General features: G+C 58.9%; 1 protein-coding gene across 10 annotated transcripts in view; it reads left to right on the top strand.

Annotated features, from left to right (window-relative positions):
* Positions 1-9,098, top strand: part of LOC101916856 (Ig lambda chain V-1 region) — a 31,694-nt gene extending 22,596 nt beyond the window's left edge. For 2 of the 10 annotated variants that reach the window (XM_055797892.1, XM_055797898.1), the window contains exons 3-4: positions 7,055-7,087; positions 8,593-9,098. In XM_055797892.1, the coding sequence (XP_055653867.1) occupies positions 7,055-7,087; positions 8,593-8,912 (353 nt within the window). In that variant the 3' untranslated portion in view covers positions 8,913-9,098. Of the gene's footprint in view, positions 1-1,234; positions 1,329-1,462; positions 1,760-3,313; positions 3,399-3,523; positions 4,852-7,051; positions 7,088-8,592 lie in introns of those variants that run through there. The other 8 variants (XM_055797896.1, XM_055797895.1, XM_055797893.1 and 5 more) reach the window with 6 other exon arrangements.
* The last annotated feature ends 11,693 nt before the right edge of the window (positions 9,099-20,791 follow it).

Raw genomic sequence — 20,791 nt, 5'->3', positions numbered from 1 at the left:
GGCAGCACAGACCCACTGTTGCCCCAGGGTCCCTCGGGTGCCGCCTGCTGCCCTTGCTGGGGAGACCCCCAGCATTGCTGAGGCTGGAGGTGTCTCTGGAGATCATCTCACCCCACCGCCTGCTTGAAGCTGGGTTGGCTACTGCAGGTTGTCCACAGCCTGTCCAGGTGAGTTTTGAATATCTCCAAGGATGGAGACTTCACAGCACTGTGGGCAAGCCGTTCCAGGGTCTGACTGTCCTTGCAAAAGAAAAAAGGGTTTGCTACATTTAAGCAGATTTTCCTGTGTTTCAACCTGTGCCTGTTGCTCCTTGTGCTGTAAGCAGACACCTCTGAGAGGAGCCTAGCTCCATCTCCTTACCTGCCCCCCGGAGATATTTATAATGTTGATAAGATGCCCCTGAGACTCCTCACCTCTGGCTCAGCCACCCCAGCTCATGCTGTCTCTCTCCACACAATGATGCTCTGAGCCCCTCATCATCCTCAGAGCCCTTCATGGGTCTTGTGCCCATCCCTCCCCATACCTGGCTGGGGAGCCCAGAGCTGACACAGCGCTGGGCTGTGTGTCTCAGGGTGCTGAGGCAAGGGGAAGGATCCTCTCCCTGGCTTCTGGCAACGCTCCTGCTAACGCAGCCCACAGGTGCTTTTCTGGCTCCTGTGCAACTTTGTGTCCTCACAGCCCATGGGCCCTTTGTGCCATGGGGCGGCTGGCCACTTGGCCCCAGAAGCCCCAGGCAGGGTTGGTGCAAGGGGCAGCGCTACATGGCTGTTGCAAGAGAAGGTGGAAGAGCAGCGATGACGGGGCCCAGGTACACTGGGGAAGGGAGGAACGAACAAGATCGGTGTGGGGCCTGGGACTCCTGTAGGAGGGAAAGATGCTGAGAGTGGGGTGGGGAATGCTGGTGGCTGGCATTGTCCCAGCCCCGTCCCTGGAAGCTGTGAGTGCCACCTGCCCCCAGCAGCCCAGCTGTCCCGCACCCCTCGGCCCTGTGGCCACTTGGCCAGGGCGGGAATGGGGGTGTCCGTGCTGGTGACGTTTGGGCTCTGGGCTGGGACGTGTCTCTGCTCTGTGCCGGGGACAATCCCCGCTGCTTGAGGGGTGGTGGGGCTGGGCATGGAGCGGGCAGGGCGGTGGGGGGAGGCGCGGGCAGGACCCAGGCGAGAGCGCGGGGTCAGATTTGCATGGAGGGGCCGTGCCCCGGGCGGGCGGGGGCTTAAAAGGGAGCTGGGGTCCATGTCACAGCCCCATCGTGGTGGGGACACGGAGCTGCTGGGATCGCACCATGGCCTGGCTCCCTCTCCTGCTCACGGTGCTCGCCCACGGCACAGGTGCCATGGCCAGAGTTGCTGTGCCCGGCCGGGCCCTTTGGGCACAGGGCCCCCGCGCTGCTGCCTGGGCAGGGCTGTGCTCGTGGGGCCCTGGCTGACCCTTGTCTTCTCCCCTCTCTCCTCTCCCTCTGCAGGTTCCTTGGTCCAGGCAGCGCTGACTCAGCCGCCCTCCGTGTCAGCCAACCCAGGAGAAACTGTCCGGATCACCTGCTCTGGGAGTAGCAGTAGCTATGGCTGGTTCCAGCAGAAAGTCCCTGGCACTGGCCCTGTCACTGTGATCTACTGGAATGACAAGAGACCCTCGGGCATCCCTTCTCGATTCTCTGGATCCACATCTGGCGGTACGGGCACGTTAACCATCACTGGGGTCCAAGCCGAGGACGAGGCCGTCTATTTCTGTGGTAGCTACGACAGCAGCATCAGTGCTGGCACGGTGAAACAGAGCAATGTGGAAGTGATACAAAAACCTCCTGGCACAGCTGGAGCCAGCCGGGCATCTCTGCTGTCCCCGTTTTATGTTGGGGCAGGTCCCCGCCATGGCCCTGCCCTGTGCTGCAGATGGCTGTGCCTGGTGTCCCAGCTGAGCTGTCCCAGAGCCCCAGGTCTGTGCCCGGCCCCTGCCACGTGGGGAGGAGATGACCCCCAGCAGCCCTGTCCCTGCCCCATGCTGCAGGGCCGAGTTGCCCCTGGGCTCCCCGGTTGGCACGCGGGGCGCTGCCAGCTGCCTCCCTGCCCTGCCCTGCGCCCAGCGCAGCCGTGCCAGGATTCCCCGGGCATCGCCCCAGGGGCTTCAGCGCTGCTGGAGCGGTGGGCTCAGCACCGACAAGTGGGAACATGCCAAGGGCCGGGCAGCTGGTCCAAAGCTTCGCCTGCCAACGCTGGCAAGGGCCGTTTCCCACGGGCGCAGCAGCGCCAGGGCCACGCGTGAGGCTGCCGGGGCAGAGCAGGGCTGCCTGGGGGCTGTTCTGCCGCGCCGCAGGAGGAGCCCGCAGGCTCTGCACCGCTGGCTCTTTGTACCTCTGGCCCCTGGGAAGCCCCTGGCCCTGGGCAATGTCCCATGGCAGCCCTGTGACAGCAGAGGGCTGCCCCGCACCCTGGCCCCGTCCCCATCCTGCTGCGGGACCCCGGGACCGGGACTAGCGCTGGGGACAAAGGTGTTGGCCCCTCTGTGTCTGTCGGTGTCGCTTGTCTTGAGCGGTGACTTTTCCTATGTCGCCCTGAGGGAGCCGGGGCAGGGGACGAGGGCTGGGCATGAAGGTGTGTGCCAGGGCCAGGCTTTGGGCAGGGACGACTGTGCGGTGGGGTGGGGGGCCACGTGCCATGGGCTGGGGCCAGGGGGGCACCGCTGGGCTGCACCAAGCACCCTGCAGCCCTCAGGGACCAGGGCTCCTGTGCGCTCCCTGATGCGCCCCGCTCCCCCTGCCCGCGCCAGGTCAAGGTCCCAGGTGCTCATCGGTCACCAAGAACGTTCAGCTGAGGATCTCAGAGGGATGTAAATGGGGCTTTGCTCCTGCCTTTTCCCAGCCCACTCCCCATGGGAGAGCCTAGGTGGGCCCAGCTGGACCCCAGAAATGCACGGCAGTGCCAAGAGCCTGGACAAGGGCTTCTCCTTCCATCCCCAGCACAGGCAGCAGCTCATCTGCTCCCCACGGCAGGGGATGTTGGTGCTGGGGGCACTGCCTGATGCCCCCGCCCCCAGCAGCCCAGCTCTCCCGCACCCCTCGGCCCTGTGGCCACTTGGCCAGGGCTGGGATCGGGGGTGTCTGTGCTGGTGACGTTTGGGCTCTGGGCTGGGACGTGTCTCTGCTCTGTGCCGGGGACAATCCCCGCTGCTTGTGGGGTGGTGGGGCTGGGCGTGGAGCGGGCAGGGCGGTGGGGGGAGGCGCGGGCAGGACCCAGGCGAGAGCGCGGGGTCAGATTTGCATGGAGGGGCCGTGCCCCGGGCGGGCGGGGGCTTAAAAGGGAGCTGGGGTCCATGTCACAGCCCCATCGTGGTAGGGACACGGAGCTGCTGGGATCGCACCATGGCCTGGCTCCCTCTCCTCCTCGCAGTGCTCGCCCACGGCAGAGGTGCCATGGCCAGAGTCGCTGTGCCCGGCCGGGCCCTTTGGGCACAGGGGCCATTCGCTGGTGCCCTGTGCTTGTGGGGCCCTAGCTGACCCTTGTCTTCTCCCCTCTCCCCTCTCCCTCTGCAGGTTCCTTGGTCCAGGCAGCGCTGACTCAGCCGCCTTCCGTGTCAGCCAACCCGGGACAAACCGTCCAGATCACCTGCTCCGGGGGTGGGGGTAGTACCTACTGGTATGGCTGGTACCAGCAGAAGGCCCCTGGCACTGCCCCTGTCACTCTGATCTACTGGAATGACAAGAGACCTTCAGGCATCCCTTCACAATTCTCTGGATCCTTGTCTGGCTCTACGGGCACGTTAACCATCACTGGGGTCCAGGCTGAGGACGAGGCCGTCTATTACTGTGGTAGTTATGAAAGCAACCCCTACACTGGTTCCACAGTGACACGGTGCAATGGGGAAGTGATACAAAAACCTCCTGCCATGGCCGGAGCCATTTGGGCATTTCTGCTGTCCCCGTTTGATGCTGGGGCAGTTCCCTGCCCTGTCCCAGCCCCACACTGCAGGGCCGAGTTCCCTCTCTGCTCCCTGGCTGGTACCCAGGGCACCGCCAGCTGCCTCCTTGCCTTGCGCCCAGCCCAGCCGTGCCAGGAGCCCCTGTGTACTAGGCAGCTACTTCTCCCCAGTCAGGGCTCATTTTTGTCCATAGGGGATCCAGTTTCTTTGGGAAGATGTTTTTAAAAGCCATGTCAGGCAGTTTTTGGATGGTTTATACTCTGTATGGCACATCCTATCCTTTTTCATTCTCATTCACTTCCAGGAATGTCTGGATGAGCCATGTGGCAACAGTGGAGGGTGCCTGGCACGGCATCTGCTGCTTGGCCCCAGCAGCTAAGGCAGAGCAGTGGTACAGCAGTGGTATGTAGCCTCCCCGGTGTTCCTTTGGGACCAGCACTGCCTCACCTGCCCCCACTCCTGCCAAAGCCGCATGCTGTGCAGGTGCTGAAGGGCCAACCCCCCTGGCACATCCAGCACAGCATCTCTACTTCTCCATGTCTCTTTCCAAACTGAAAAGCTGGACTTTTGAGCTGAACATTGTCCCCCTTTAATGTCCTCCCTGAAACGGAACTGAAAATACATCGAAGTCTGAGAAATGCTCAGCAACTGGTCATCCACAATAGATGGTATTGGCCTCAAGTAAATGCTTTGCATAGACCATTTCAGTGCTTTTTTTGGCTAGTTTCAGACTGCACCAATGCATAAGCCTTCCCAGAGGCAAAGCAGACTTCTGAAACAGAAAGTGTTCCAAACCACAAAATCTTCGAAGCAACGTTTATTTCCTAGTGACTCAGGAGGTTCACTGATTCTGCATCTTTCTATAACCACATGCACAAACCACAGCATCTGAATATTCTTGAGTTCAATTTAAGTCAGTGCTATGGAAATTCAGCACTCCAAGAGCTTGTTTGCTCCGAGCTGAGCACCCTGTGCCCTGTGAGATTGGCACCACGCTGGGAAAACACTTTACAAGGCAGCAGCCAAGCCTTCCCTGGGGAATTTGAAGTTAATTGGTTTTAGCTGAAACCCATCCTGGCTCATCCCTGCCTTGTCTGTTGCAGCTGTATGTAAGCATCTGCATCCCTTATATGCTTTTTTCTGTAAGTCACGGCTCTTCCTCTCTACCAACAGCCTCTGATGCCTCTTCTCCAGCCCACTTGGCATGGCATGGCCCTTGGCGGATGCTTCCAGGAGCGCTTACTTAAAAGCTGCTGCTCCAAGGGGCTGTGAAGGCAAGGGCTTATAGGGCACTACCTGGGGGATGCAGAATGGGCAGGTGCAGCTCTGTGGGAAACAGTTCCTGCAGGGGTAGGGGATGCTGCTGGCAGGGTTTCTTGGAGCAAACCTGCATGTCTCTGCAGTCTGCCTGTCTCTTGTGCAAGGAAAATGTAACTGCCACACTTTTCTGTCTGTGCTGCTCCAGAGTGGGCTTAGCTGGTGGGGCAGAACCATCCTACACCCCCGGTGCCTTGGGAAGCAGCCATCACCTCAGCAGAACCAGTTGAGATGGGTTTAAGTGCTCTGCTTGGTGTTAGAGACTGTGCCGGCACTGTCTGGCTCGGCTCCCAAAGGCAGGAGGATGCGCAGGGCAGGACCGGCAGCACCTGGGCTGCCTGCCCTCCACCGCACTCATCCTGGCAGTAAAGTGTGTTCTTCCTCAGCACATGCATGCACTGGGACCTGCTGCTCTCACTCACCCTTTACCTCATGCTCTTTGCAGTGCCTGGCCCCCAGCTTGCCCATAGCCCAGGCCATGCCACCCACTCTGTGCTGCCTGTGCTCGCAGCATCTCTGGCATCTCAGCGTGGCCCAGGGAGGAGGGCTGCGGTGCTCAGATGGGGTGAAGCTGGACCCGGCAAGCTACCACCCCCTGCCCCAGAGACTGGGTGGAACTGATTATAAAGCCATCAGAGGCAGACTGGTCCAAACCGGGGGGGACACCTTCACTAAAACTTGTGAGCCAGCGAGCTTTTCATATGGGGGGTATTAAGAAGGGGACTGACATGTGTTTTCAGCCAAGACCTTGGCCAACAGTGGCACAGCTGCTGGATATCCCTTGGGAGAGATGGGTTGGGGGAAGAATGCAAAATACCATCCCTGCTCTGCCATCCACAGCAAGCAGCCGCACACGAGCAGCCTCAGTGACTGGGAGCCTGGCTGCCTCCCCACCATGCTCATGGGACACCAGGGCCACTGGCTGGGCACAAGCAGCTGCTTGGGCTCTTTCTGTGCAGCAGGGCACCCCGACACAGTTGCTGCAAGGAGGTTCACCCACCCACCAGGAACCAAAAATCCTGCCCAGGTAAGGACATGGGGAGCAAGGCCAAGCTGCAGGGTGGCACAGGTGCTAGGAGGTGGGGTCCCCTGTGAAACCATGACACCTAACCCAACACTGGTGTTTCTGGGCAGTGGGAAGGATGGACAGGTGGATGGTTTCTTCATGAGGTTTATCCACACACATACTCTCTGATAGCTGATTGTCACAATTTGCCCCAGCTGCAGCCACGGTGTGGCTCAAGAGGTGGCAGGATGGTGCCCCCCCAGGCTAGCCAACAGCCATCTGCATGGCAGCAGTGCAGTCTGAGGCAAGGTGCTTCCTGTCGTGCCTCAGGGGCACCCAAAGCCTCCACCAGCCCTTCCTCACCTGGGGTTAATATGCCCACACCACAGGCAGGGACATGGGCTTGTAACAAGCACAAGGTGCGCAGCTCTGGGTAGCAGTGGGACAATGCAGCTCTGGAGAGCCCAGTCAACACAGTCCATGCAGGATGGCAGGGCCAAGGCCACCTGTTTTCCCATGGCCCCTCCAGCAAGGACACACATTCATCCCCATATGACTGTTCCGCTGCTCCTACCCTGCCAAATCCACCGGGGCATGTCCAGCACTGTGCGTCCAGCCTGCTGTGTCCACTGGGACACCTTCATCTCATCACCCTCATCCTGCTGCATTCATCGGAGCATCTTCATCGCATCACCTTCATCCTGCTGCATCCATCAGAGCATCTCCACCCCATCACCTCCACCCTGCCACGTCCACAGGGGCCAGGACTGCTCCTGCCATGAGGCAGGAGGTTTTTGCATGGCCCTGTATCACTGTGTGGTATATTCGGGGCCGGGACCCTGCTGACCGTCCTAGGTGAGTCGCCGTTTTCTTCTCGGTCTTTCCTTCCCCACTGTGAAATCGTGACTTTTTGTTGATTTTTGGTTTTTTGGGGTTTTTTTCTTGGACTTGGCGCTGGGCTGGGGTCTGCCGCCAGTTTGGGGACAGGCACTAAGCGCGGTGTTTTGGGCTGTGTCTTGTCCCTCTGGACTTGGAGGGCTCTGGTGCGTGCCACGGAGGATTAGAGGGTATTTTCTCAATTGAAAGATCTTAAAATTTGGCCAGGAAATGTGTCTCAGGTCTCAGGGAGTCCATTTCAGAAATTGAAATAGATCTCTATTTCTAGATTTCTTAGATCTCTAAGAATGTCAATTTTTGTCTTTGTTAAAGAGATTAGTGTTAGTTTAAGGTCTAAGTCCTTAACTCTTAGTCCTGGGGACCGAGCCTGTCGCCCTCGGTGAGGAGCAGGGACTTCTCCACGGGGTCCCGTGGCTGAGGGTGCAGGCACTGCGAGGTGGCAGCCCGATCTCAGCCACCATCAGGCTGAAGTGCCAGCTGACTTGGTGTTAAAATGGCACGTCCCTGGGGTCTTAACTGAAGGGCTTCAAGGGTATCTTCAAGATCCTTTTGTCCAAGTGAACTATGTCAAAAACAGAGATTATTGTGTTGAAAAGGCTTCCAGGAACATTGTCTGTCTGTCTTTATAATTTTTAAAAGAATTTCTCCAAAAATCTGAAACAATTTACTGGGGGTATAAGACTGAGAAAAATTTAGTTTGACAATTTCTTCAGCAGAAAGCTGTTCATGGCAGAGTTCTCCTCATTCTCAAATAGAGACAGAGACATTGTACATCTGAGGAGGCAGCAGAACCACCTCAGAAAGACAAAATAGCTTTCCTCCATCTTCCTCTGGGTGATTCTTAGTTGTAATTTTTCTAAGGCAAGTCTGAAAGCAGAACTGAGCAGAAAACAGGACCGTTTCTCTTTGTAATTTTGATTTTTTTAAAAACAATTGCCTTGCAAAAGGGAAGAGATGGGTTTATGGCAACTAACCCAATATTTTATGTAATATATATGAATGCATATATAAAACATATATACATATTAAAATATATGTATTATATAAATGTTATATAATTCTATATATTTATAGAACCGTATATACTACACACCTATGTAGTATATTGTATACTTTATATATGTAATTTATAATATATGTATTTGCTGTATATTCCAGTACCTATCATATATGTGTATATGCACATATATATGCATATAGTGTATATATAACATATATACAAGTATATATGTGATGTATGTGTATGTGCATTACACACATATATACACACATATGTATTTTTATATATTAAATGTATATGTTCCAAAACTGAATATGTTAGTTATGAATTCTAAACTGTTAGCTGTGGGGGAAGGGAGGAGTTTCTGGGCAGATGCAGCTGGGGCGGGCAGGGCAGGCGGGCAGGGGGCTGTGGTGGGGTACAGGGTCCCCTCTGACCCCCACACTGCTGTCTCTCCTCACAGGCCAGCCCAAGGTCTCTCCCACCGTCTACCTCTTCCCACCATCTTCGGAGGAGCTGGAGAAGGGCAAAGCCACCGTGGTGTGCCTGATAGGAGACTTCTACCCCGGTGCCGTGCAGGTGACGTGGGTGGCTGATGGCCGCACCATCTCTAGCGGCGTCGAGACCAGCCAGCCCCAGCGGCAGAGCAACAACCAGTACATGGCCAGCAGCTACCTGTCACTGACTTCCTCTGAATGGAAGAGCCACGAGACCTACAGCTGCAAGGTCACGCACGAGGCTGGCAATGTGGAGAAGACCCTGAAGAGATCTGAGTGCTCCTAACCCCGCCGGGACCGCCCTGCGCCCAATGGCCCCTGGCTGCCCCCCTCCTCCTCTTCCGCTGGGGGCAGCGGCTCCCTCCCCCTCCCACAGATGTCTCTCCCCATGTCCCCCTGCCCCGTGCTTATGTCCCCCCTCCCTGAGTGTCACACAAATAAACACTGACACTGAACTAGCACTGGCTCAACATCGCTGTCTCTGTGTCCTTCTGATGCGTCCACTCCCCCTGGCACCAGCTGGCATCACCCCAGTGGCACCAGGATGCAGGAGGGTGGGATGGAAACACACATGCGTGTGCGCGCACACACACACACGTTGTTGGGCTCCTTGCAGCTCTTGTTCACCCCTGGGGACACCAATGAACGCCCCTGGCACTGCCAAGGCCAGGGAATGAGAAGCCTGGGGCAGCAGCCTGGCCTAAGGCCCCATGCCAGCAGAGAGCACATGGCTCCAGTGTGCCACCCCCATCCCTTGCCTGCTGCCCTCTGGGTGCTAGGTCCCTTGCAGAGACACGTGGCTTGTGGGGGCCATGGCCAGCCATGTCCCATTGCTGGCCTGCCCTGGCTCTGTGCCCCTTTCCTCAGTCACCCCCATGTTCCCCGGGATGGGGGGTGCCAGTGTAGCTGCCAGTTGTGCACATGTGCAAGTCTGTCCCTTGCACCCTGTGCCACAGCAGCATGGGCCTCTATGTGCCACACAGCCTGTCCCCATCCCCAGCACAGCCCTGGGGAAGTTCCCCTGTAATCCTGCTCATGGAGCAGCTTATGGCCATGGCTGTGCTGGGAGCACCAGCACTCAGCTGCCATCACCCATCAAAGCTGCCAGGAGCCACTCCAGGGACAGGAGATGGGAGCATCCAGCCATGTTGTGTAAAGTTCTGGAGGAAATGCCCCCTCACCAGTCTCTTGCTAAAAGCGGGGTCCAGCCCCACAGCATCCCCCTCCCAAGGCTGTGTCGGTGGGGTGCCTGGCCCCACCAGGCTTTGGGTTGCCATGTGTCCTTGCAGGCACCCTCTGGGCACATAGGATCACAGAGTAGGTTGGGTCAGAAGGGACCTTTAAAGATCATCTAGTCCACCCCCCTGCAGTAAGCAGGGACATGTCCAACTAGAGCAGGTTGCTCAGAGCCCCATCCTACCTGACCTTGAACGTTTCCAAGGATGGAGCATCTACCACCTCTCTGGGCAATCTGTGCCAGTGTTTCACCAGCTTCATGGTAAATTTTTTTTTTCCTTATATCTTGTCTAAATCTAGCCTCCTTCAGTTTAAAACCATTACTCCTCGTCCTATCACCACAGGCCCTAGTAAAAAGTCTGTCTTCTTCTTATAAGCCCCCTTTAAGTGCCGAAAGGCTGCTGTGCTGTAAGGTCTCCCCAGTGCCCTCTCTTCTCCAGGCTGGACAGCCCCACCTCTCTCAGCCTTTCCTCCTAGCCGAGGCATTCCATCCCTCTGACCATTTTCATCACCTCCTCTGGACACACTCCAACAGGTCCTTGTCTTTCCTATGCTGGACACAGCTGGATGCAGCACTGCAGAAGGGTCTCATCAAAGTGGAGCAGAGGGGCAGAACCCCCTTCCTCGTACTGCTGCTGGTGATGCAGTCCAGGAGGTGGCTGGCTTTCTGGGCTGCAAGTGCACATTGCCAGCTCTGTATCCACCAACACCCCCAAGTCCTTCTCCACAGGGCTGCTCTTAATTCCTTCGCCCCCCAGCCCCTATTGATTCCGAGGCACAGGAGGTGTGACCAGACCCCTAGGAGGCACAGGGGTCAGCCCCACTCAGGGCAGCCCCCATGCCCGTCCCAGGGACCTGGACCCTACGACCACCATGGCTCCTCCCTGCCTCTTGCTGGCAACCAGCTGCTGCAGGAAGGCCAGGGGCCAGCCAACACCTTCACTAGGGGATGGGCACACACAGAACCACAGAATCATGGAATAGTCGGGGTTGGAAGGGACCTCTGGAGACCATCCAGTCCAGCCCCCTGCTAAAGCAGGTTCTCCTTGAGCAGGCTGCACTGAGTCGCATCCAGGTGACTCTGAACATCTCCAGAGAAGGAGACCCCACAGCCTCTCTGGGCAGCCTGTGCCAGGGCTCTGTCACCCTCAAGGTAAAGAAGTTCTTCATGTTCAGACAGAACTTCTTGTGTTACAGTTTGCGCCCGTTGCCCCTTGTCCTGTCCCTGGGCACCACTGAAAAGAGCCTGGTCCTGTCCTCTGGACACTCACCCTTAAGGTATTTGTACACAATGATAAGATCCGCTCTCAGCCTTGTCTTCTCCAGGCCGAACAGACCCAGCTCTCTCAGCCTTTCCTCATCAGGGAGATGCTCTGGTCCCCTCATCGCCTTCGTAGCCCTCTGCTGGCCCCTCTCCGGTAGCTCCCTGCCTCCCTTGAACTGGGGAGCCCAGCACTGGACACAGCACAGCAGATGCAGCCTCACCAGGGCAGAGCAGAGGAGGAGGATCCCCTCCCTCGACCTGCCGGCCATGCTCCCCCTAAGGCACCCCATCACATTGGCCTTGCTTGGAGTGAAGCCTCCAGCAGCTAGCAGGGAGAAAGCACTGCTGGCCATGTGTCCTCCCTGCTGCGTCCATCTGCCCTGTCCACCCCAGCAACTCTGTCCTGCCCACCTCAGTGCCTCCATCCACCCTGCCCACCCCAATGCCTCCATCCAACCCAGAAAGCTTGGATGGAGCTGCCCACCCCAGCTCTTTAAAGCTCTTTTTTACCCAGCCGTTCAGCAACCACTGGAGGATTTATCAGGAAATTAAGCCAAAACAAAACCAAAAATCTTCTGCCAAACCCAAATTCTATGAGGCAAGACCTGAGGGATGTGCTCTCTGCATTGTTCTTGTCTGGCAAAACACCTAAGGGAGCAGAACCTCCCCACCCTGCGGCAGCAACCCCAGACCTGCCAGGAAAGCAAATACCAATGAGGAACTTCAGGTGGAATTAAGTTTCTTCCATCCCTCTCTTGCTCACATGGACATGCCAGGGTGGGCAGTGATGGCCTGAGCAAAGCAGTGGTCCTGCTGCTGACAGAAGGAGCTCTGTGTCCTCCAGAGCTGCTGGGGACCTCCCAGCAATGGCAACATGGTGTTTTAGCACTGCAGAAGACTTCTATTCTGGTAGGAAGATGCTGCTACTTACTCAGTTAAGGTGCTTTTGCCAGTGTGTATTTCTGCAGGGTGTGCGGCTCTCCAGCCAGCTCCAGGTTTGCAGTCACACCTGCAGCACCAGCCTGAGCTCCGAACTGCAGCAACATCCCTGTCCCTCTCCCTATGGCTGCTGGAGACAGCAGCTCCCAGCTCCATGCTGTCCCCATTCCCAAACCACTCCCCCCTGCCCCTGCTTATGTCCCCTGCACCCAAGTGTCACCTGAACACTGCCACCGAACTCATGCTGGCTCTGTGTGGATGGCCACATCTCCTACATCCCCCACCCCATTCCTGTGCCACCATTATCTCCACACGCACTAAAATCAGCTTTTGCCAAGCAGCGGGGCTGTTTGTGGCTGCTGTTTCTCTCTTGCTGCCCGGTGACCTCACAGCCCCCAAGAACGTGGGGCACTGGGAGGTGCACCAAGTGCCCCAGGTCTCTGCCAGCCTGCCCCCCTGCCTGCATGCCGCTGAAGGGGTCATCCCGGCTGGTGCAGGCAAGGGCTCAGCCCCCACAGCACAGCCCTGCTCTGACCCCCAGCAAAGCCTCACGCCCCACTGTGCCAGGGGCTGCCCCGGGTGATCTGCTCCGGGGCTGCTGGGGTTTCCCCAGCTGTATCAGGCATTTTGTCCTCGATGTGGGACAGCATGAGCCTTCCCCAGGCACGCTGAGCAGCTCCAGAGGCACGTGGCAGGCTTGTGGGGGTGCGCACCAGGGATGTGGGGCCATGGGCACTGTGCAGCCCCGGCAGGGCACGGGTGGGAAGGGCAGAGATGGACATGAGCTTTGGTCTGCCCCAGCCCTCCTTCCCTCCTGCTCTTTGGCAGGGTGCTGGCAGCAGGCCCTAGACCCCACCAGAGGTGCCAAGAGGCACCTCATGCTCCGAAACAACTTTGTTGGCTTTATTCTTGCCTTACCCTGCTCCCCAGCCGGGCAAGAGGAGACCCTGCCATGGCGCAGCCCCGCACATGGGGAAAACCCCCTGCCGATCACCCTGCACAGGGGACTGGGCTGATGGAGGCAGTCCCAGTGTCCCTGCCCACATGTGGCATGACAGGCTCAGGGTTTTCCCAGGAAACCCCCTCCCCACAAAGCAAACCTGTGCCCAGGCCGAACTGCAGCACTCCAGGCTGCCACTGGCCCCCAGGAAGGATCCAGCAGCGGGATGTTCCACCTACATCAGAGCCAGGGAAACGAAAGGTGATGGAGGGACCTGTCCTGCTGTGTTTCAAGATGAGCTCCTTTAAGACGCAGTTTCCCAGACAGAAAGCCCACACTGGCAGAGCTGGTCCTGGGGGGCTGCCGGGCTGCGGTCGGAGGTCCGGGAGGCAAGGGTTCCTGCAGCATGGCCACACAGGCCTGTCCCAGCTCGGTGCTGGGGGTTGCAGACCCAGAGACAGCACCAACTCCTCCATTCGGGCACCGAGCCCCTTACCACACTCAAGCGAGGTTATTTCCTGGCAAACCCTTGCCCACAGCACCCTCATCCCCAGCCTCATGGTGCTGCCGGGGCTTTTGTAGAGGAAAGCAGCTGCCTGGGTTTCTGCCAGCCAAAAACACCCCAAGGACAGAGAGCTGCTGCCAGGAAGGATGCTTGCCTTTTTTCCCACTGAGAAAGCTCAGGCCTCACTAATTATTGATTTCAGTTGTTGGCAAATCACACCCTTAAGCAGTGATTGAGGCTGCAGTGATTGATGGGTAACAAAGGAGCCCCCACCCCAGCCATGCTGCCAGGTGTTACCCTGCTAAATGCCACATTTTTGGAGGGTGGCTGGAGGGGAGAGGGGTAGCAGAGCAACACTTTCCACAGGGCTTGAAGTCCGTCTCGATACCCCATGGGTAAAGCCTGTCCCTTGGTCACAGGACAGCCGACTGAACTTTTCACGAGCTCAGTTTGGGGCAGGCGCTGCTGGGCCATGAGCTGGGGTCTGGCTTTGGCTCAGGTCTGGGCAAGCAGAGCCCAGGCACAGCTCTGACTCTGGGGGTAGGAAACCTCACTAATTATTGATTAAAAAATTTTGCTAAATCCTTTCCGTAAGCAACAACTGGCAAGGAAAAACCTGCTGAATTATAGATCAGTGGCCCTGGCCCCCCCCAGGGCCCCCATACTCCCTCACCACCTGCAGCATGGCAAATTTCCAGCCAGTTTTACCCACAACAGACCTTCAGCAGGGCTGGAGAGCCATTGCTGGGAATCACACTAGGATGTGGGGCCCAATCCAGACCCCAGCAGGGAGGGATGTGGTGCCTGGGAAGAAGAGGCCCACCCTGCTCCTGCCACCACCCTTGGTGGGGTTTTCTGGTGAGCAAATGTGCTGAGTGAAACCGAAACCCGTGCCTCTCCCCAGCTGCAGCTCTCGCTCTGCCATCTCCTATGCTGTAATTTCAAACAGTCATTTATCTTTTTTTGTTTTCCCAGCTCACCATTAATTTAAAAATGAGGGGGATCTAATTTAGTAAATGAGATGCTTCAGAAAGGCTTTAATTAGCTGCAGAGAGGCAGCGGGGTCCCACGGTGGGGACAGGGCTTGGCAAAAGCTGTGCTCCCAAGCTGAGGCTTGCAGGGGAGGGCTTAGCAAGGCTTTCAAGAGGGGTTTTAACAAACCCTGGTGGTTCAGATGCTTTGGGCTCAGAGGGGTCCCACAGCCGGGACCAGAGGGAGGGATGCGGGGAGGGAGGCAGAGCTCTTGCAACCCTTGCCCCAAAACAGCACCCCCAGCCCTGGCAGGCAAAGCTCTGCTCTGGTCCCCAGTCCCCATCCTGGGGTGAGGGCAGCTCCCGCACCCGTGGCCTTGCCCTTGGGGGTGGTCGTGCTGAAGCCCCTTCGCAGGGGACATCTCTGGCCAGGTTTGTCCCTGAAAACCAGCCTGGGCTTGCTTTTCTTTCTTTTGCACATCACTCAGTGATTTCCCCAGGCCATAGCAAGCCCCAGCATCTCGTGCCAGGAGGATTTGGGGTCTCCCTTTGTGGGGATGTGGTGGGAGCAGAGCGAGTGCATCTGGGGCTGATGAAACACCTTGTCTGGAGAGACACGGGTGACGTGGCGGAGGGGATGGGGGCATCCCACCCACCCTCCCCGCAGCAGCTGCAACCACCCAAACAGCCACTGTTCCTGGAGGCAGCAGGGCTGAAACTCGAAAGCAAGAGCTGGGGCCAAGAATAGCCCAGCTCTGGCTGGGGGGAGCGGGACAGCCAGACCCACCGGGGCAGCTGTGGGAGGGTGGCACCAGTCCTCCTGCTTTGGCTCTGCAGCAGTGCCAAGCTCGGGCGATACCTGATGGCCTCTGCTGTGCCTGAGCTAGGGGGGGTGCAGCCCCCAAGCACCCAGCGGGGTGGCTGGTGGCTTCTGAACCCCATCCTGACATCCACCGCATCACCTTCTCTACAGGGCTGGGGGAAAGGCCGTGCAGAGTCCAGGCTGCGCCACGCCAGCTCTGCCCCCTCCCGCCCCCCCGGCCAGCACCGCCATGCAGCTGTGCGGCCGCGGGGCATCCCCTAGCTAATTTTACTCCTTGCCCGCCACAGTCTCCAATCAGCAACTCGAAAGGGGGCCCCAAAAAAGGAAGCGAAACTGTCTCCAGTGGGTGCTGACGTGTGAAGGCGAGTGAGTGCCACGCAGCTGAGCCAAAGTCAGCTCAGCCTCGAGATGGTTGCCGGCTCTTTGCTGTGGCAAGCTTTGCCCCTGCCCTCACCAGGCTGTCACCTTGTAGGGCCACCAGCCACCGTGGCTGGGGGACAGGTTTTGGGGCAGCCTGAAGCTGCCCAGAGTTGTTGGAGGGGTGGGATGGGTGGAGGGCAGAGACCCACTGCACTGGGGGCTGTTGCCAAGGCTGGCAGGGCTGAGTACCACAGCAGGGTGCATGCCCCCAGCCCAGGGTCACCCCTCCTGTCTCCTGGAGGGTCCCTGGCAGGGCCCTCCCCAGCAGGGTCTCGCCTAACAGAGTGGTCCCTGCCCTCTTGTGGGGTGTCCCAGCTGCTGCACACACACATACATGCACACACACATACGTGCACACACACTGGCACATGTGTGCGCACACCCACACACCCCCTGCCCCCCTGCAATGCTCCCAGAGCGTGCCCAGGCCCCCCAGGCTGGGCACTGCTCACCCCACACGTGTGGGATTCAGAACTAGGGCTGACCCTGACACTGCTCAGCTCAGGGCTCTGTCCCTCCTGCTGCCACCCCACTGCCAGGTCACCCTGAATCCTCTCTCATTAACCGACTTAAACTAATCAGTCCCTGCCTCCTGCCAGGCAGCCTCTTAGCTGAGCTTGCCTGTTAGTCTGACCTGCTGCAAGATGCATGAGGCAGCCTCCAGACTCCCACAATATAGGGCAGATTTCCCCAGATCTGGGAAACAAAATCCTGGTTATAAATGAATAAAATACAAGTTATACATTGGAAAATAAAAGTTATGAAATATAAAATACTATCAAACACCCCTGGGTCAAAGCCCCAGCCGTGGACAGCCAGAAAGCCCAAGGCTGAGGTTTATTGACCTGCAATTGAAAGAGAATTAAACAAAATAAATAAATGTTTGAGGCTGACGTGGCTGAAAACACAACCTGAGCAATCAAGCCCGCTTCTGAAGATGAGAATATTTGCATAGCTCTGTCAAAACAGCAACTGCCGCAGCACACAGCTGGCGACCGGCAGGAAGGCACGGGGAGGGGTGGCCGGACCCCTTGCCAGGGGTTTTTTCAGACGTGTATTAAACCCTAGCCACAGCCCTGCGAGAGGTAAACAGCCCCAAAGATAAACGCCTGGGCTTGTAAACAGGTTGTAAACCAGCTGAACCAACTCAATAATAAACACCTTTCAGCTGTTTCAAAATATTTATCATCTCAAGTTTAGCATGATAATAAAATAAAACTCCCAGCAGAGCTTCAGCCCTGGTCTGGCAACCAAGCAAATCCTTGTTTTCTACTCACATTTGGTGTAAACTGCCACGTCTCCCCAGGCACGTGTGCTGATGGAGAGGTTTTATCACAGGGCTGGTACTGCCCATCTGGACAAACAGGGTTGTTAAATTTCAGCCCTTGTTGGGACTCCCAAGATGGGTTTTTTTTAGCTAAATGTTAAGAAACTTCTAGGCAGGGACTGTTGGTGGCAGGGTGATGGCAAGGTGCTGGCAATGGTGGCTGAGGGGTGTGATGGAGATGTGGTGGGGAGCAGAAGGGTTTGACTCCACCAGTTAGGGAGGACTTTACGCCAGATTTGGTTTTCTCCCCCTCCACAGCCTGCCAGGGAGAGTAGTGCCAGTGCCACAGTTTTTGCAGCCAGTGCCAGGGGGGACCGCAGGGGAATGTGGGGTGCACCCCAGGGCTGGGTCCTGTCCCCCAGCCAGTGCCACCCTCACTGGCAGCATCCCCACCCCGAGCAAACGCTGCCAGCCCACGCCACAGCAAAGACCCAGCCCTTTCCCCCTGCTCTGCAGCCACAGCAGGGGAAGAACACCAGGTTTAAGCATTTCTGCCATATTTTGGGCATTTTTGCCGGGGACATTTTGCCGGGCTGGCCACAGGCAGGGGGGTGCCGACACGCATGGCCAGCCCCCCAAGCCGAGCCGGTGCTCTGCCCAGGCAGCTGTGCTGACCGCAGCCCTGCTGCTCAGGAACAGCCTTTGCTAAAAATTACAGCCTGGCTGAAAACAAGAGCCCACTTGGGCCAAACACCAGCTGGGAGCCAGGAATAGCCCCAGCCCCAGCACGCACCGCTTCCTCGGCATGCACTTTCTAGCACGTGGCACCCAGAGCATCACTGCTCGGCCGTGTCGCGGGCAGGGTGGGAGGCGGGAAGAGCCATTTTTTGGCCCCATTTCAGCAATGGCTCTCGGATGGGGTGGGTGGGGGGTATCCAGGTCCTTTTTGCCGGCAAGCAGGGCAGCTCAGTGTTCCCAGCAGGAGGCACAGCACCTCCCCAGATCTGGGGGGCCAGCAGGCTGCACAGTGTGTGCCAAGCCCTCAGGGTGGTCTCGCTGCCCAGCTGCCCAGACAGCCTCAGCTGCCAGGCCCTGCCTGGTGCCACTGCCGTCCTCTGCCAGGGGTACTGTGGCCGTCCAGGATGGGTCTTCCAGGGGATGGGGACCCTGAGCACAGGGGTGTCTGCTCCCAGGGTTCAGCCCTCTGATGCCCTTGGAGAGCCACAGCCTTGTGCCCTCAATGGACCTCCTGGGCAAGAAACATCTGACCCTACTGCCCTGGTGCCCCTCACATCCTGGCCTGGCACTGGAGCAGTCTGGGGGGCTGCAGCCATTTGGGGGTCACCAGGGCTGACCAGGTCCTGCCACGCTCTGCAGCTGAACCTGCTGCTCTTGTCAGCGGGGCCTGTGACCACCCTGGGCTGGACCCGGGCACACCTGTGGGGCAGCTGCCCTGTAGCCTCTGGGCATGAGGGGCTGGTGCTGGGCTGTGCAGTGGGGCAGGGGGCATGAGGGGACTGGGGAACAGGGGGAACAGTGTGACATAGAGGGACATGGGGCACGGGCAGCATGGAGGACACAGGGGGAACATGGGGGGATGAGGGGTACAGGACACAGTGGGACACAGGGGGCACAGTGGGACATGGGGAGAAACAGAAGACAGTGGAGAGGGGGGACACAGGGAGCATGGGGGCACTGGGAACATGAGGACACAGGTTAACAGGGGCCTGAGGACATGGGGGCACAGAGAACAAGGGAACACATACTGATGGGGAGCATGAGGACACAGGGGACAGGGGACTGAGGACTCAGCGTGTAGGGCCTGAGGACAGGGGGGATAGAAGGCATGAGGACATGGGAGAGCAGGGCTCAAGAACACAGCGGGACAGGGAACACGAGGACATGGGGGCACAGGGAACATGAGTATAGACGGGGGGACAAAGGCCCAAGGACCCAAGGGACGGGGAGCATGAGGACACAGAGGATAGGGGCCCGAGGACATGAGGTGACAGGGAGCACAAGACACAGGGGACAGGGGCCCGACGACACAAGGTGACAGGGAGCACGAGGCCACGGCGTGCAGCGGCCCGGGACACACGGGTGCCGGCGGCGGGAGGCGCGCGCCCCCTGGCGGCCCCGTGCGGCCCTGCCCCGCTGGCGGTGAGGCGGAGCGGAGCGGGGTCCCGGCTCCTGGGCGCGGCCGGGGCTGCGGGGGGACACGGCCGGGGCTGCGGGGGGACACGGCCGTGGGCACGGGGCCGGGCTCAGCCCCTGAGGCGGCGGCAGCCCGGGCTGCCGGGGGGCACACGGGGCGAGCGTGGCCGCACGCTGCCGGCGGTGCCGGGGCTGAGCCCCCTTGATTCACACGGTCCGGGGGGGAAGGTGAGCGCAGGGCCCTGAGCGGGCTGCTGCCGCCAGCCGGCACAAGCTGGAGCCGGGCGGGAATTACCAAGCTGGGCGATGGCCACCACCGCGCTGGTGGCAGGGGGCTGCGGCTGCATGTGGCGTCCCGCGCTCGGCATCCCTGCACAGCATCCCGCACCCAGCATCCCCACACAGCATCCCGCGCTCGGCATCCCCACACAGCATCCTGCGCTCGCCAGCCCCACACAGCATCCCGCACTCGCCAGCCCCACACAGCATCCCGCGCTCGCCAGCCCCACACAGCATCCCACGCTCAGCATCCCCACGCAGCATCCTGCGCTCGGCATCCCCACGCAGCATCCCGCGCTCGCCAGCCCCACACAGCATCCCACGCTCGGCATCCCCACGCAGCATCCCGCGCTCGGCATCCCCACGCAGCATCCCGCGCTCGGCATCCCCACGCAGCATCCCCTGCTCGGCATCCCCACGCAGCATCTCGTGCTCAGCATCCCGTGTGCGCTGCAGGCCCCATGGCACCTGGCACCCCCAGGCAGGAGCAGTAGCTCTGCTGTCCCCTCCCCATAGCAGGGCGGCTGCTCTGAGACCCCAAACCTGAGCTCTGGGGTGGCTTTATAGAGCCCTGGCACCTGCAGGGGCCTGCAAGCACTCCCTCACAGGGACCATGGGGCCTTCAGCTGGGCGCCTTCACCCGCTGAAGATGCCCCTTCCCCCCTGTGGGCTTCAGAGGGAACCCAAGCCTTGTGCCAGGAGGATGCTCAGGCCTCTGCACCCATGGGTGCTGCAGCCACCCCTTGGGCAGGTTGGCAGGGGGAGGGGCTGGAGCAGCGGTTTCTCCCCAGAAATGATGAAAACCTCAACCTGCCTCACTCTGCTCCCATATAGCAACCTGTGCTCTAACACCCATAATTCAGGAGAAGACAGGAACACGCCTGGAGCTTCAGCACATTAATTATGAACCATCCCATTCGTCTGGGCCCTGACTCTGCCCCCACCTCAGCAGGCAGCACAGGAGCAGTGCCAGCAGCTGCAGCTATTTCTGCCAGAGTAAAATTAGCTCCATGGAAAAAGCCATCGGTTCCCTGCGACCTGCCCCAGAGCACTGAGTAGTGCTGTGGCCCCGGGGACAGCCCCATCCCTCCAACAGCCAGCCCCAACCCTGGGGAAAGCAGCAGGGCAGTGTCTGCAAGCACAGGGACTGCAAGGACCCTGAGCCACTTGCAGGGTCAGGATTTGGCCCTGGGAATCTATTGCACCAGAAGGAGAGGGGAAGCCTCATGCCTGCCTGCATGGCCATGCATGGGGCCAGTATCCCCAAGTGCCACCCAGACACGGTCCCCCAGGTCCCTCCCCACTAACCCTGCACCCCTGTGCCAAGTACCCTGCCCCAGCCACATTGAAGGGACACAGAGCCAAAG

The sequence above is a fragment of the Falco peregrinus genome, chromosome 2 (genome assembly GCF_023634155.1).
Source record: "Falco peregrinus isolate bFalPer1 chromosome 2, bFalPer1.pri, whole genome shotgun sequence".
Classification (NCBI taxonomy): Eukaryota; Metazoa; Chordata; class Aves; order Falconiformes; family Falconidae; genus Falco; species Falco peregrinus.
Note: the sequence above shows the minus strand (reverse complement) of the source record. Positions and strands in the feature narration are given on the sequence as shown.